The 14,060-nt window shown below is 39.7% G+C and overlaps 1 protein-coding gene across 3 annotated transcripts in view; it reads right to left on the minus strand.

The window, feature by feature from the left end:
• Nucleotides 1-961: 961 nt before the first annotated feature.
• LOC124141190 (helicase with zinc finger domain 2-like) overlaps nt 962-14,060 on the minus strand; it is a 68,730-nt gene continuing 55,631 nt past the window's right edge. For all 3 annotated transcript variants that reach the window (XM_048392239.1, XM_048392241.1, XM_048392240.1), the window contains 8 exons: nt 13,676-13,761; nt 12,573-12,830; nt 11,494-11,879; nt 9,449-9,661; nt 8,280-8,501; nt 6,944-7,100; nt 5,611-5,778; nt 962-4,937 (listed from right to left, as the gene is read on the minus strand). In XM_048392239.1, coding sequence (XP_048248196.1) covers nt 4,828-4,937; nt 5,611-5,778; nt 6,944-7,100; nt 8,280-8,501; nt 9,449-9,661; nt 11,494-11,879; nt 12,573-12,830; nt 13,676-13,761 — 1,600 coding nt within the window. In that variant the 3' untranslated portion in view covers nt 962-4,827. The remainder of the gene's footprint in view (nt 4,938-5,610; nt 5,779-6,943; nt 7,101-8,279; nt 8,502-9,448; nt 9,662-11,493; nt 11,880-12,572; nt 12,831-13,675; nt 13,762-14,060) is intronic.

Below are 14,060 nucleotides of genomic sequence, written 5' to 3' on the forward strand. Positions count from 1 at the left end.
GCAGTGTTTGATAGGATGTCATCATAATTTACCCTGGTGTTCACAAGTCAGATCTTATATGTTCACACAACCCTATTTCACAAAAACAAAGTCTGTGCAATTTGTGAGCGTAATAATAAGTTTGTTACATGTGTCAATATGGTGTGTACATGAATTTCACAATCTGACCATTTGTGTATACCCCTTGACATCCATCGTTTGGTCAATATTATTAACATGAAATCTCTTATTCCTATACAATACCTCTCTCCTTATAGATCTAAGGATACCTTCATAAGAGGTTGCAGGTGAAATTTCATATCAGCAATTCAGACTTGAGGCTTTAAATTCTTAGTGAGCGAGTATGGTTTTATGCCGCTTTTAGCAATATTCCAGCAATATCATGGCAGTTGATACCAGAAATGGGCTTCACACATTTTATCCATGTGGGGAATCGAACCCAGCGCCTTCGGTGTGACGAGCAAACACCTTAACCACTAGGCTACCCCACCGCTCCTCTAAATTCTCAGAAACATTCAGACAAGCATAAGCAGTTTCTTTATCTTACAAATCAATATAACCGGGGAGTTCTGAATGCAAAAGAAAAGGCCGCGCTATTGCTGTGGATATATCCCGTCGAGTCTTTGAGTACCATTGCATCTACACCCAAACGTGGGTACCAGTAATTATGTGAAGGTTTTCCTGTGCATGGATTGAAATTTCCAAATCAAGGTTGTAAAGCCGAATCTTACCGCAGAGGTTTGTCCTGACTTCACCTCTCCTCATAATAATTGCTTCTTTTTTTTTACACGCTTGGCATATAAGTTTACCATTCCAGGTGAGTTTTTCATTGCTTTAGCAATATCCCTGCGTGGAAACCAAGACTGGGCATGGAATCCGCAGGTCTTAGGTGCGACAAGGGAATGCTTTAGCTGGTAGCTAAATGACATCAATAACTATCTTGACAACGAGAACAAGTGCATGGCGTTTTATGGTTTATTCCTTACCAAAACAACACTAAAAGAGATTATATATGAATATACAGAAAATAAAGATATTGGCTTGCAGCCTCTCCACACAACAGTATCCAATCACGTTCTACACACAGGTATGATCAGTAGCATGTGTTCAAACTGCGGACAGTGCTTGTTAAGCGAGAACTGGTGCTACTGAAAAACATGAAACAATTCACAAGAGATTACATTTTGATAATAGTTGGATCTAGTCCTTGTTGTTCTACACAGATGGTCATGGGGAGGAAAACTGATATGGAATCATGAAAACTAGGAAGTTTATGTGTCTGATTGCCCAATAATGAAGCCAGGACAATGTACATACTAATGAAAGATACAACAAAATACAACAGCTTCATACACATAGTAAAACAAAATACAACAGCTTCATACACATAGTACAACAAAATAGGCACTTTGGTTAATAGGCAGCAGGAGATTTATCACGTTTGGGAAAATATTGACAACTTCAACATGAAGTATCTTCAATCATCAGTCATAGTCAACCAAGTATCTAAGTCACAAATAACTGAGAGACTAAACTTGTCCTCTCAAAAATACACTTTCTATTAGCAGCAAGCATATTATGTACATCATCAATAACCGTATCCATCTCGGAGACTTGGAACTTTTACAACGTCTTTAAACTGCTATTATGCATTGGTAATATGTAGTCACAACATACTACATATACTATAGCTACTACTAGTTATAGTTATAATGCAGATCTTGGATATAATGCATTGACTTTACAATGTACTCCTTGTCTTATGCATGATTTTGTGCAAGCTTGTTCAACAACAAACACAAGGCATGTTTCTCAACCCTGTTTCAAAACGATACTATTATCTGAACAAGGAAAGAGGTGATGCCCCCACCTATTTTAAATTTCCATCGTACTGGAAAGAACATACTATACTAGTAAAAAAACGGTAAGGACTGCTTGATTCTTTCATATTACTATAGTTACTGTCATATTACTATAGTCAACCTGTCATGGAATGACTTATTAACTATAGTAATATAAAAGTATCGGGTGGTCCCTAACTTTTTTTGAGTAGTGTAAGTCTTATCAAACAAATCGAAGTATCATTCCGTGAAATAATAAAAAGGAACAGAATATTTAAGATTTTTCCTTGTGACTATAATCAGTGGACAATGCATATTATGTACAAAGTATTACTTTTTACCATGTCGAGGACAGTATATACTGATGAATTAACTTCTTACTTTGGGGACTTGACATTTTTACGTTCCACTTCTAAAGCTATCTAATCCCTTATATTCAGAAAACTCAAACTCAGTTCACATGCATATATCACTTATAGGAAATAGTCCAGCTTGACCAACATAATAATCCTTTTAATATATTTTATATATATACAGAGGTAACATGCTCATCGTTAACACCAATTGACAATACATATTTCCACAGGCCACAAAAAAACAATAGCTAGTGTATTCTCCAGCATAGACAATATTATTAACATGTTTGTAAACTGTTCTGTATGACCATATTCAATTTTTTTATAGAAATATTGGAAATTATGCACAGGTTATCTGTAACGGAGGACAGTAACAGTACTTTATCAAGGTATATAAGATAGCTATGCGATAAATTGCAATGAAGAATGAAGCGTGGTTTATTTCACAATAAAACATTGTTCTATCTTTTCTGGTGATTTGAATATGAGCTCGCAACTTGATGACGTCATATTTTGGATGACGTTGTTTTTGAGAGGGAACTGTCTGGTATTAAAGTTGTTCCCAATAGATGTAGCTGGGCTACGCAGATAAACACAGTGGTCGAACGATCGCATTCACAAGTGGGAGAGATATGACAGGAGAAAAGGTACAGATACCGGTAATTGACAGGAGGATTGTGAGAATATGTGGGAAATACCAAGTTTAACCCAACTCCTCGTAAAACGGATTTGTCCGACATTTCCGAGTACGGATTCCATTCAGGGAGTCATCATTGTTAAAATTTAGGTAAATATTTTTAAAACTTGTACGTTTTTTTATTAACATCCTTAAAGAGGCTGTACATAAAGTTGATATCTCATAAGAAATAAACGACTCGTGGTCGTTGTTTATCACACAATAAAAGTCTCTGAGCTGCACCCCTCATTGTTTATTCTCCCTGCAGTATTTTATTGTACGACAAACAACTCCCATTCTTCGTTTATTTCTTAAGTAAAAGTACAGAACAAAAGGCAGAGTGAAGCTGTTCCTTTCTCTATCTGATATAGTACTGTCACACGTCCTCAGTCTCTGAGCACTTAAGACCCATGAATAGTTGGCAGGAAACCTTTCCCTTTCCAGACTCATGAACCTACAATGCAGCAGCGTGTGTTGATCTAAAGTCTCCGCAGACCAAGTGATACCATTGTATAGAGTGTATTTGTAGGAATACAAATAATTGTACTGCATATGGCCCAACTGACCAGTGCTCAATCTCCATTAGGGCTGTAAGTAAACACTTTGATTACCCGGTCATGTAATGCCTATCAGGAATTGGAACAATGAGAGACCAAACTTGTACTTAGGAAACGTGTGTCAACTAAACTGTGGTTTGTCAAGTCTCGCACATGCCATCAGAAAACCATACTTTACGACCCTTTTATGCATACAGGTACTGACGTGTATTGACACAGTACTTGTATCGTGAAAGTTATGCGATGCATCAAAACATAGTGAATCATTACAGCCAAAACTCCATGCCATTTGCTTTTGAATAAACTTAAAACATTTTTACTGCACTTCCATTACACAGAAAACTAAGATGTTAGCTGTGACATCCAGTGGAAATATGTGTGCGTCCAAGATACTTCTGTGAAACCCGAGAAAAACGCTAACCATATGAAAATGGTTCTCTTTGTTCATAGGCACCATACAAGGCACCAAAAGAAACTGTCTTACGTATATCTAGTACCTTTATAACATTTCTTACAAATATCAGCTCCAGCTTACTTCTTTTGTTACGTTTATGATTAAAGAACGTTGATACAATGACATAAGACAAATGCAGCTCTCACTTAGAAACACAGAGCCTGGGCCCAGTCCAAAAAAGCAATCTTAGCACAGCACCCATGAGTCTATGTTACAGACGGGGACTTTTGACTAAAATGACTTTGTGGACCTGGACCCACTTGCACAAAGCGAACTTAGCACTAAGATGATCGTAACTCCCATACTTTAACATAGGCTTACAATAGTCTTAGCGCTAAGATCGTTTTGTGCAAGTGGGCCCAGGACCAAGTTCAACACACACTGGCTGCATCTGGTTAAAAATGGTGAATTCTTAGACGTTCACAGCAAAAGTTATTTAACTAATATATTCACATTAACTACTAATATTGCGAGCTAGATCATTCGTATGTTTGTCTCAGGTTTGACAGTATCGCCAAATATATGCACAATATTAATATATATACACACAAATAACATTAATCATTTCATACTAATGCAGAAAAACAAAGCATGTCTGAACTATGTAAATAATATAATTCAATCATAATCATTATTATTGTCAACGATAACTTGAAAAACATTCAACGAAACTGAACGTCCTGCAAACCCTGCACCAAGGTAAAGATAAGACTATGAGGCTAAGGTAAGGGTAATCTGTTTGCGTTATTGGCAAGACAGTCAAACATAAAGCTGGTTATAATCATGCACATTATCCACTACAACAGGTCGTGTCAGGATGTCCTCCTGGACCCTTAACATCCACTTCTCGTTGTCGTCATCATCATCGTTGTCTCCTACATCGTCTTTGTTTCAACTTAGTATCATCTCGGTAAATTAACCATTTTATCTGGTTATCTCAGATTTAAGCCAATAGACGAACAAAATCATCAGCATCAAGTATCTTCTGTTTGTTTCTGTAATCTCTGAGAAGTTCTCGCCACAAGGGGTCACACTGAAGCAGGTACTTGTTACCTAAAGGTACAAGGAAAATCAGTAAAATGGTGCAACATATATCTGGATAAAGAGTTTGTGAGTTACTGGGTAGGGCATTTTTCCTATGAGGACAAACATGGGAGTAGGGTTCCTCTGAGAACAAAGATGGTGGGGGGTGTGTGTACTGGGATCCCATGAGGACAGACATTGAGGGGGGAAGAGAGTGAGTGAGTGAGTATGGTTTTACGCCGCTTTTAGCAATATTCCAGCAATATCACGGCGGGGGACACCAGAAATGGGCTTCACACATTGTACCCATGTCAGGAATCGAACCCGGGTCTTCGGCGTGACGAGCGAACGATTTAACCACTAGGCTACCCGACCGCCCCGGGGGAAGAGGGAGGGAGAGAACTGGGTATGAGGATAAACATGGGATGGTGGGGGTAGGGTGGGGGTGTTACTGGGTAGGGCTTTTTCCCAAGGAGGACAAACAAGGGAGAGTACTGGGTTTCTATGAGGATATTATCATACGGTATCACCAAATCGCCTCACATCCATTGTTAAATTGTGTGGTATACATAACTTTCTACTTACATTTGTATCAATTTTACCAATCTAGAATTTTTTTTAACAAATATTCGCAATCTTAGTCAGCTGTGAATCAAAAACATGAAAACCCCAAAAATTAACACATGTTCGTAAATGCACTTACCAATAAGCACAAGTCCTTTTCTAGCTCGTGTGATTGCCACATTAATTTGGTGTTGGTCTGCAAGTGCTCCCAGGTTGCGGCAAATCCAGCCACTAGTAGGTTGGCGTTCTACCTGACATTTAGGCATCGATCTCACGGTTGACATTATAACATAGTCCCATTCTCTACCTGCAGAAATGGAAAGGGAATTAGAGCAATAATACACAAGTGCTGTTAATCCCCGAATCACATCACCTTGTTATTAAATCATTACAGTGTGTGATTTCAGATTTCTACTGAACCAAAAACAAAGAAAAAATGTGGTAGCATCACGTGATACCAAATAATGCAAGCCAGTTGGGCTACCTGTACTTTATTTTCAGGAGCCAGAAAGAAACATTAGCATGCTGAATAATAATTAAAATGTAAACCTTTGATGCACTCTCTAAACCAGCACAGGAAATGATCATATATCTTAGTTGAGCTCAACGTCATGCCATGAAATTCAAATACTGAGAAAAAACAAACAAACCCAAAACATAGCGAAAGGCTACTGTATGTTCATAATGTGTGAAGAGTGAGAATGTTTGGTTTTACACCACTTTTAGCAATATTCCACCATTATCACGGCGGGGACACCAGAATTGGCCTTCACAAAATTTACCCAATGGGGGAAATCAAATCCAGGCCTTTGACATGGCGAGCGAAAACTTAACCACTTGGCTACCCCACTGTCCCTTGTGTAAAGAAAATTTATCGAAATACAGTGAGCGAGTTAGATTTTACGCCGCTTTTAGCAATGTTCCAACAATATCATGGCGGGGGACACCAGAAATGGGCTTCACACACTGTACCCATGTCGGGAATCGATCCCAGGTTTTCGGCGTGACGAGCGAACGCTTTAACCACTAGGCTACCCGATCGCCCCTTTATCGAAATACAGATGGACATGTATAATAACAAGTTCATGTTCAATTGGGCCTGTCATTGCATTCGACTATCTTCACCCAAGTGTTTGTATCATTTTCTCATGTGTCATGTATCATGTGTTTAACCCCACACTGATGGCAGCCTGTAAATAATCTGTCTGAACCAGACAAACCCGTGATTGATGCAATGAGCAACATCCCATGCGCCACAGTACGATGATGACAAGCAACAAAGTCACCAAGTCTGACCACCTGATCCAATTAGTCGGCCCACATGTCAAACAGAGTACTGGGGATGTAATTTAAACCGGAATCTCCACGTTCCACAGACTCAACCACAATCTGACGACCACACCTGACCCCATCGCAGGTTGAAAGAGTGCACTGTATGGTATATATTCTACAAACAAGAGCAGCAAGTTTACCTTGACTAGCTAGAACTGTGCAGACTGTAATTTTGCGAAGTCCTTTCAGTTGCAGTTTTCTCTGAATAGTGGCACACTGGGCAGGGTGTTGTGATAATACGACGATATCAGACTCACTCACTCTGTACCGGCTAACTAAGCTAGTGGCGATAGTTACCTGCAACAGGAGACAAACATATCCACAAGTTAGACACATTTTGTTCCCAAAATATAAGAGACAGGACTCACAATGATCAGGTATTTTGTCAAGTTGGACAATACACAGATGCATTTTTGAACAAAGAACAAGTCCATATGTCCTACATATGGCTCAACAACTATCGTAACAATTTCAATATAGCTGAAAAATATACAAGACTTCATTTGCATGCTATGAGATTACTTTATTGGATTTATTTCCCATTAACAGTATTTAGAATTACTATCTAAATTTGAATTGGGAGGTCTCTAGAGCTCCCCCCCCACCTTCTCAATATTTGTTCATAATAAAACAGGGAACCATGCTCCTTGTTCATAATAAAACAGGGAACCATGCTCCTTGTTCATAATAAAACAGGGAACCAAGCTACTTGTTCATAATAAAACAGGGAACCATGCTATTTTTTCATAATAAAACAGGGAACCATGCTATTTGTTCATAATAAAACAGGAAACCATGCTATTTGTTCATAATTAAACAGGGAACCATGCTCCTTGTTCATAATAAAACAGGGAACTATGCTCCTTGTTCATAATAAAACAGGGAACTATGCTCCTTGTTCATAATAAAACAGGGAACCACGCTATTTGTTCATAATAAAACAGGGAACCACACTATTTGTTCATAATAAAACAGGGAACCATGCTATTTGTTCATAATAAAACAGGGAACTATGCTCCTTGTTCATAATAAAACAAGGCACCACGCTATTTGTTCATAATAAAACAGGGAACTATGCTCCTTGTTCATAATAAAACAGGGAACCACGCTATTTGTTCATAATAAAACAGGGAACTATGCTCCTTGTTCATAATAAAACAGGGAACTATGCTCCTTGTTCATAATAGAACAGGGAACCATGCTATTTTTTCATAAATAAACAGGGAACTATGCTCCTTGTTCATAATAAAACAAGGAACCACGCTATTTGTTCATAATAAAACAGGGAACTATGCTCCTTGTTCATAATAAAACAGGGAACTGACTTTGTGTGCTGGGGATTAAATGCCTCACTCTGAGAAGTGTGGGTTCAAATCCTGTATGGGTCTCAACCCCAGAAAGTATTAGAATTTGTACGTAACTAAGTAAGAGTTATCCTAACTATAACATATTACATCATAAAACAATCTGACGTACAGCGTAATGGACTTCCCGTTCATTGATCTTGGACTGAGTGCCGATGCCGTTGGCAGCAGCTGTCTGTGAGTCCTCGGTGCCCGCAACATGGCAGAAGGTGACTGGCTGGTTTCTACCGTTAGGCCAGATTGACATGGGGGCGGGGTTAAGCTGAGCTGAAGTGCCACATTCCAGGCGGTCAGAGTAGAAGTAACGAGATGGGAACTCCGCTATCCCTTCATGCTGGAAGAAAACGTTCCACTCGCATAAAAAACAACTCCTTAGATACGATTTAAAATGTTTTGTCTAATATCACTATGAAGAAATGGTAGCACAATGTCTTGTAAAATGCATCTTCCCAAGGAAAGAGCGTTAACTGACTACAGTTTCCAACCTTGCTGGACTAGGCTGGAATTCTGGAGTTACATTTTTGTTTGACTAACTAGTCTATGTATAGTCCAATCAAAATTGCGTAATGAAGTAGACATCCGGTTCGTAAACAAAGTGGATTTCAACGTGCAGATTTTGGTCAACTGCAGGGTTTGCAAAGCATGTGTACCGTCAACTTGGTGTTGACAGATATATTGCAAATACTGCCATGTTTGTAGTCAAGGTGCTCAAATGATTTGATGCATTTCCGGAATAAGACCTGTTTCATTACACTATAGATCTTGATTATTGATGAGATCGTCTTGACTTGGCACGTCATTTTGTTTGAAGCAATTGCAATTGATATGAGAGATGCTAGGTCAATAGAAGGGACATAGAACGATTGAGTGACCAACTGAATGGGTGTGATGGGTTTAACACCATCTTGAATGGTATTTCAGTTAAATCATGGTGTCACAGCCTGAAGTGATGTATGTCATTTGGGTTAATCAATAAGCGAAACACAAGCACGGGTAGTCTTTAGAAACACAATCATAGGTTGATAGGTTTCTGGCATGCCAAAAGGAATAGGTGGCAGAAGTTCATACTTTGGCTGAATTTCTGTCTCGTTAGTCTGCAAGGTCTAATTACCGGTATATGAATTTCTTCATTCTACCATGACACTATAGAATTAATTGCTCATTCTTATTCCAATCATAGGTAATATCAGCTAAAAACATAATTTTCAGTAACTTGATCTTGCATATATAATGCCATTCAAACTAGAACAGCTACAAAATGGCAGTTGTAAACATACATACCATACGATACTGTGTAGATAACATGAGTGCTTTCGGGGCGTATCGTTCAAACAGTGATTTATTGAGACCTAGTTGTTTAGCGGCCACCTCCTTGACCGGTGGCTGAAGTTGGCGATGGTCCCCGATCAGGACTACTTGTTTTACATCTTGGAAGAGGATAATTGGGATCATGGCTTCCGGCTCCGTGCACATGCCACACTCGTCAATGATAATCTGTAACGCAACATCAGGAAGTTTCATGCTTTTGAACAATTAATTTGCTGACCTGTTTGCAAGGGAAAATAGACACAATTTATGGATAACATCTTCTTTTATTATACTGTAATAGCGATGTTTCAGTAGAGATCCTCATACTGTTTTCAAACAGTGAGTGAGTGAGTTGGGTTAACACCGCTTTTAACAGTATTCCAGTTATATCGCGGCGTGTCAGCTTAATGTGGGAGGAAAGCCTGAAGTGATGCAGGTCTCAGACGTTTACCACTTCGGTGAAACCCATGAGCACGGGTATGGTGCTGACAAACCTAGAAACATAATATCTTTCTTGACAACGGAATAAGGATGTATTCCAAAATGTCGTTATTACAGTATATTAAAGAAGTTTATTGTCCATTAAATTTATAGGCTTACATTGTCATTCTCGAACTTCTAAGTAAACTTATCAAACAATTCATGTTTACAAGAGGTATCTCACTACTGTGTTGCAGTGAGGTAGTGAATCGTAATTTGATCTATAATCAGCAATTTACATTGGTCAGTGTGAAAGGATTTGGAAAAGAAATTGATTTCCATAATTAGAAAGCTATTAAAACATTCCATGTTAACCATATTTTGGGAGATCTATCAATTTCTGTCTTCTCCAGTAAACCATCTGGTTTTAATATTGGTTCCGGTGATTGAAGTTATTTTAAGTTTAGCATCTGATGTGAAAGTTATGATTGTCTAATTTATTTTACAAACTGCAAAGATTATCATGAACCAGCTACAAACAAGCCTGAGGTTGATAGTGTGAACTTGATGATCTTCCCTCTCTAATCTCACATCATTGTACAAGACTACTTAGAGGCTACCCCTCCACCGAGACCAGTCTCTCAGACAAACATAAACAAGTTTAATTTGGTGTTTAAAGTCATGCTCAGCAAAGTTTTAGCTGTATGAAAGTAATCAAATCTGGACCAGACAAGCCAGTGATTGATGTTATGAGCAACAATCCCCGGTGTAAGGATACAATTACACACAATCAACCTTTTCACCTAGCCTGGTCACCTAGCCTGATCAACCTGCCCTGAGGTTAACTCGTACGACCAACATAAGTTGATGGAGACTAGGGCTGGGACGAGTCCAAATCCAAATTTACTACCCGGGTACCCACCCAATACTACCAGACCCTATCCAGGTACCCACTGTAGGTCTCAAGAAATAGGTACATAATGTCTGATTGGGAGAAGTTTGCCCTCACAAAATGTATTTAGATACATGTATAAAACGATCTGGTCATGCATACACTGAAGATGACTGTTCGAAGTTTCATCTTTATTCAAACATATAAAAGTCAGAAGGAATGAATGCATAGTCAAAAAGAAACGGGAGCATTAGTGACTTGTAGTGCAACCATAGAGTTTTAGATACTTTTTGTCACAAACAATATATCACATGACTAACCAAGGGTCATGGGGACCCACCCGTCCCAAGTTACCCACCCCAGCACTAATGGAGACCCATTCTTACCCACAATCCCCTCAGGGCTGACCTATTCTATGGAAACACAACAGGGATATTTCAAGAAGTTCGTATCATCTGTATAATTGAGTGAGTGAGTATGGTTTTACGCCGCTTTTAGCAATATTCCAGCAATATCACGGCGGGGGACACCAGAAATGGGCTTCACACATTGTACCCATGTCAGGAATCGAACCCGGGTCTTCGGCGTGACGAGCGAATGCTTGAACCACTAGGCTACCCGACCGCCCTCATCTGTATAACAAAGCTGTCACATAAAATCATGAACTGCTGTCTCTACATAGTCGGGACCAGAGAGATGTACCCACCTGCTGTACATTTGAGCCCCAGTTCATCTTATGTCTTGCACTGGCGGAACACGTAGCCAGAAGAATCTCCGCCTGCTGCAGTTCCGCTGCGGATGCTGCAGTAATTAGCTTCAGGTATTCATCGATCTGATCATCACTTATGTCGTCAGGGTAAAGCCCAAACAACGTATCTAACTCCTGTATGCGCTGACTGTACTGATTGGCAGGCTGGCGGATGAGCTCATGGAGAGCTATTCCTTTAATATGTGGATCAACACACACTTCGGATGGCTTGCGCTTCTTAGGGGCGATAGGGTCTCGTGGGAGCGGGTAATCTCTACGCTCTAATTTCTCACTATACACATGTACAAGACGAGGGCACCTGGGACCCATACTCAGTAGATAAGCTGAAACAGATGGGTGGCATTATGGAAGACATAGAGGGTCAGGATTGTGTCTCACCGAGTTCCAATATTTCTTGGTGGAGAGCTAAACTGATATAGTGAGTCAAAACTTAATGTCGCATCGGCTTTCAGCCATATAGCGACGAGCCAACTGATATATATATATGGAATGTTAATCAAGTACAATTTGAATTCATGAAATAAACACATTGGACATAAGATTCAAATATGACAAAAATAGGATAAATATTATAAATAAACAGATGAATATAAATACAAATGCAAATAAATGAATAAAAAAATAAAAATAAAATAAAAATAAATAAATAAATAGATAAATAAATAAATAGAATTGAAAGAATATATGAATGACTGATTTCTTTGGCTCCTATGAAAACTTTACACGGTCAAATTCAGATTACAAAAGAATCTTCAAATCCTAACAAGGCAATATGTGAGTGAGTGAGTGAGTGAGTGAGTGAGTTTGGTTTTACGCCGCTTTTAGCAATATTCCAGCAATATCACGGCTGGGGACACCAGAAATGGGCTTCACACATTGTACCCATGTACTGATGTCGGGAATCGAACCCGGGTCTTCGGCGTGATGAGCGAACGCTTTAACCACTAGGCTACCCGAACGCCCCGGCAATGTGTGAAATGATAAACAAGGAACAATAACAGACTGACTGTCGTTACCTGCAACAACATCAAGTGATTTATTAGTAGGCCCACAGATGAGGACCTGTGCTGGAGTGTTCGGACTTTTCTTATTGCGCTGACAGAACTGATACGCCAGCCTGGCTCCTGTGAGGGTCTTCCCTGTGCCGGGGGGCCCCTGGATGACTGTGAGGGGCTGACGGAGGGCTTCCTGGGTGGCTCGATGCTGGGCCTGGTTGGGAGGCTGAAGGGGTGTGGACGCCATCTGAGATAAGACATCCACATCAGCAAAACGATCTGAAACAGAGGAGTCAACATCAGCAAAACGATCAGAAACAGAGGAGTCAACATCAGCAAAACGATCTGAAACAGAGAAGTCAACATCAGCAAAACGATATGAAACAGAAGGGTCAACATCAGCAAAACGATCTGAAACAGAGGGGTCAACATCAGCAAAACGATCTGAAACAGAGGTCAACATCAGCAAAACGATCTGAAACAGAGGGGTCAACATCAGCAAAACGATCTGAAACAGAGGGGTCAACATCAGCAAAACGATCTGAGTCCGAGGGGTCAACATCAGCAAAACGATATGAAACAGAAGGGTCAACATCAGCAAAACAATCTGAATCCAAGGGGTCAACATCAGCAAAACGATCTGAAACAGAGGTCAACATCAGCAAAACGATCTGAAACAGAGGGGTCAACATCAGCAAAACGATCTGAAACAGAGGGGTCAACATCAGCAAAACGATCTGAGTCCGAGGGGTCAACATCACCAAAACGATCTGAAACAGAGGGGTCAACATCAGCAAAACGATCTGAGTCCGAGGGGTCAACATCAGCAAAACGATCTGAATCCGAGGGGTCAACATCAGCAAAACAATCTGAATCCAAGGGGGCAACATCAGCAAAACGATTTGAAACAGAGGGGTCAACATCAGCAAAACGATTTGAAACAGAGGGGTCAACATCAGCAAAACGATTTGAAACAGAAGGGTCAACATCAGCAAAATGATCTGAAACAGAGTGGTCAACATCAGCAAAACGATTTGAAACAGAGGGGTCAACATCAGCAAAACGATTTGAAACAGAGGGCTCAACATTGGCTAAACGATTATGTGGCATATTGATTAACTTACTGTTGTCTACTGGCTTCCTTCCAGTGGCAATAGCCCGAGCTAGGTCGGCTGCCCCATCCAGACATCTCAGTGCATACTCGGTGTGCCTGAAACAGTTGAATACACATCAATAACACAACATAAACGTATAACTGCATTAATACCAACATGGCTTTTTGTAACAATAAATAAGATTACAAAACTTTTACCAAGCAATTATGAAGACACCAGTTTTATGCAGATCCAGGTGAACACCACCACAAACTACTTTTCTGAAGGAAGCATACTTGTCAATTTGACTTTTAAAAAGCATAAAGTTTTCATTTGGTTTTCAACAAAAACAACAATTGACTAATGTTTGCCTGACAATGAAAATTGTTTCAGAATTATGAGCTCTATATCACTT

The sequence above is a fragment of the Haliotis rufescens genome, unplaced genomic scaffold (assembly GCF_023055435.1).
Source record: "Haliotis rufescens isolate VD_foot unplaced genomic scaffold, xgHalRufe1.0.p SCAF_11, whole genome shotgun sequence".
In the NCBI taxonomy this organism is placed as follows: domain Eukaryota; kingdom Metazoa; phylum Mollusca; class Gastropoda; order Lepetellida; family Haliotidae; genus Haliotis; species Haliotis rufescens.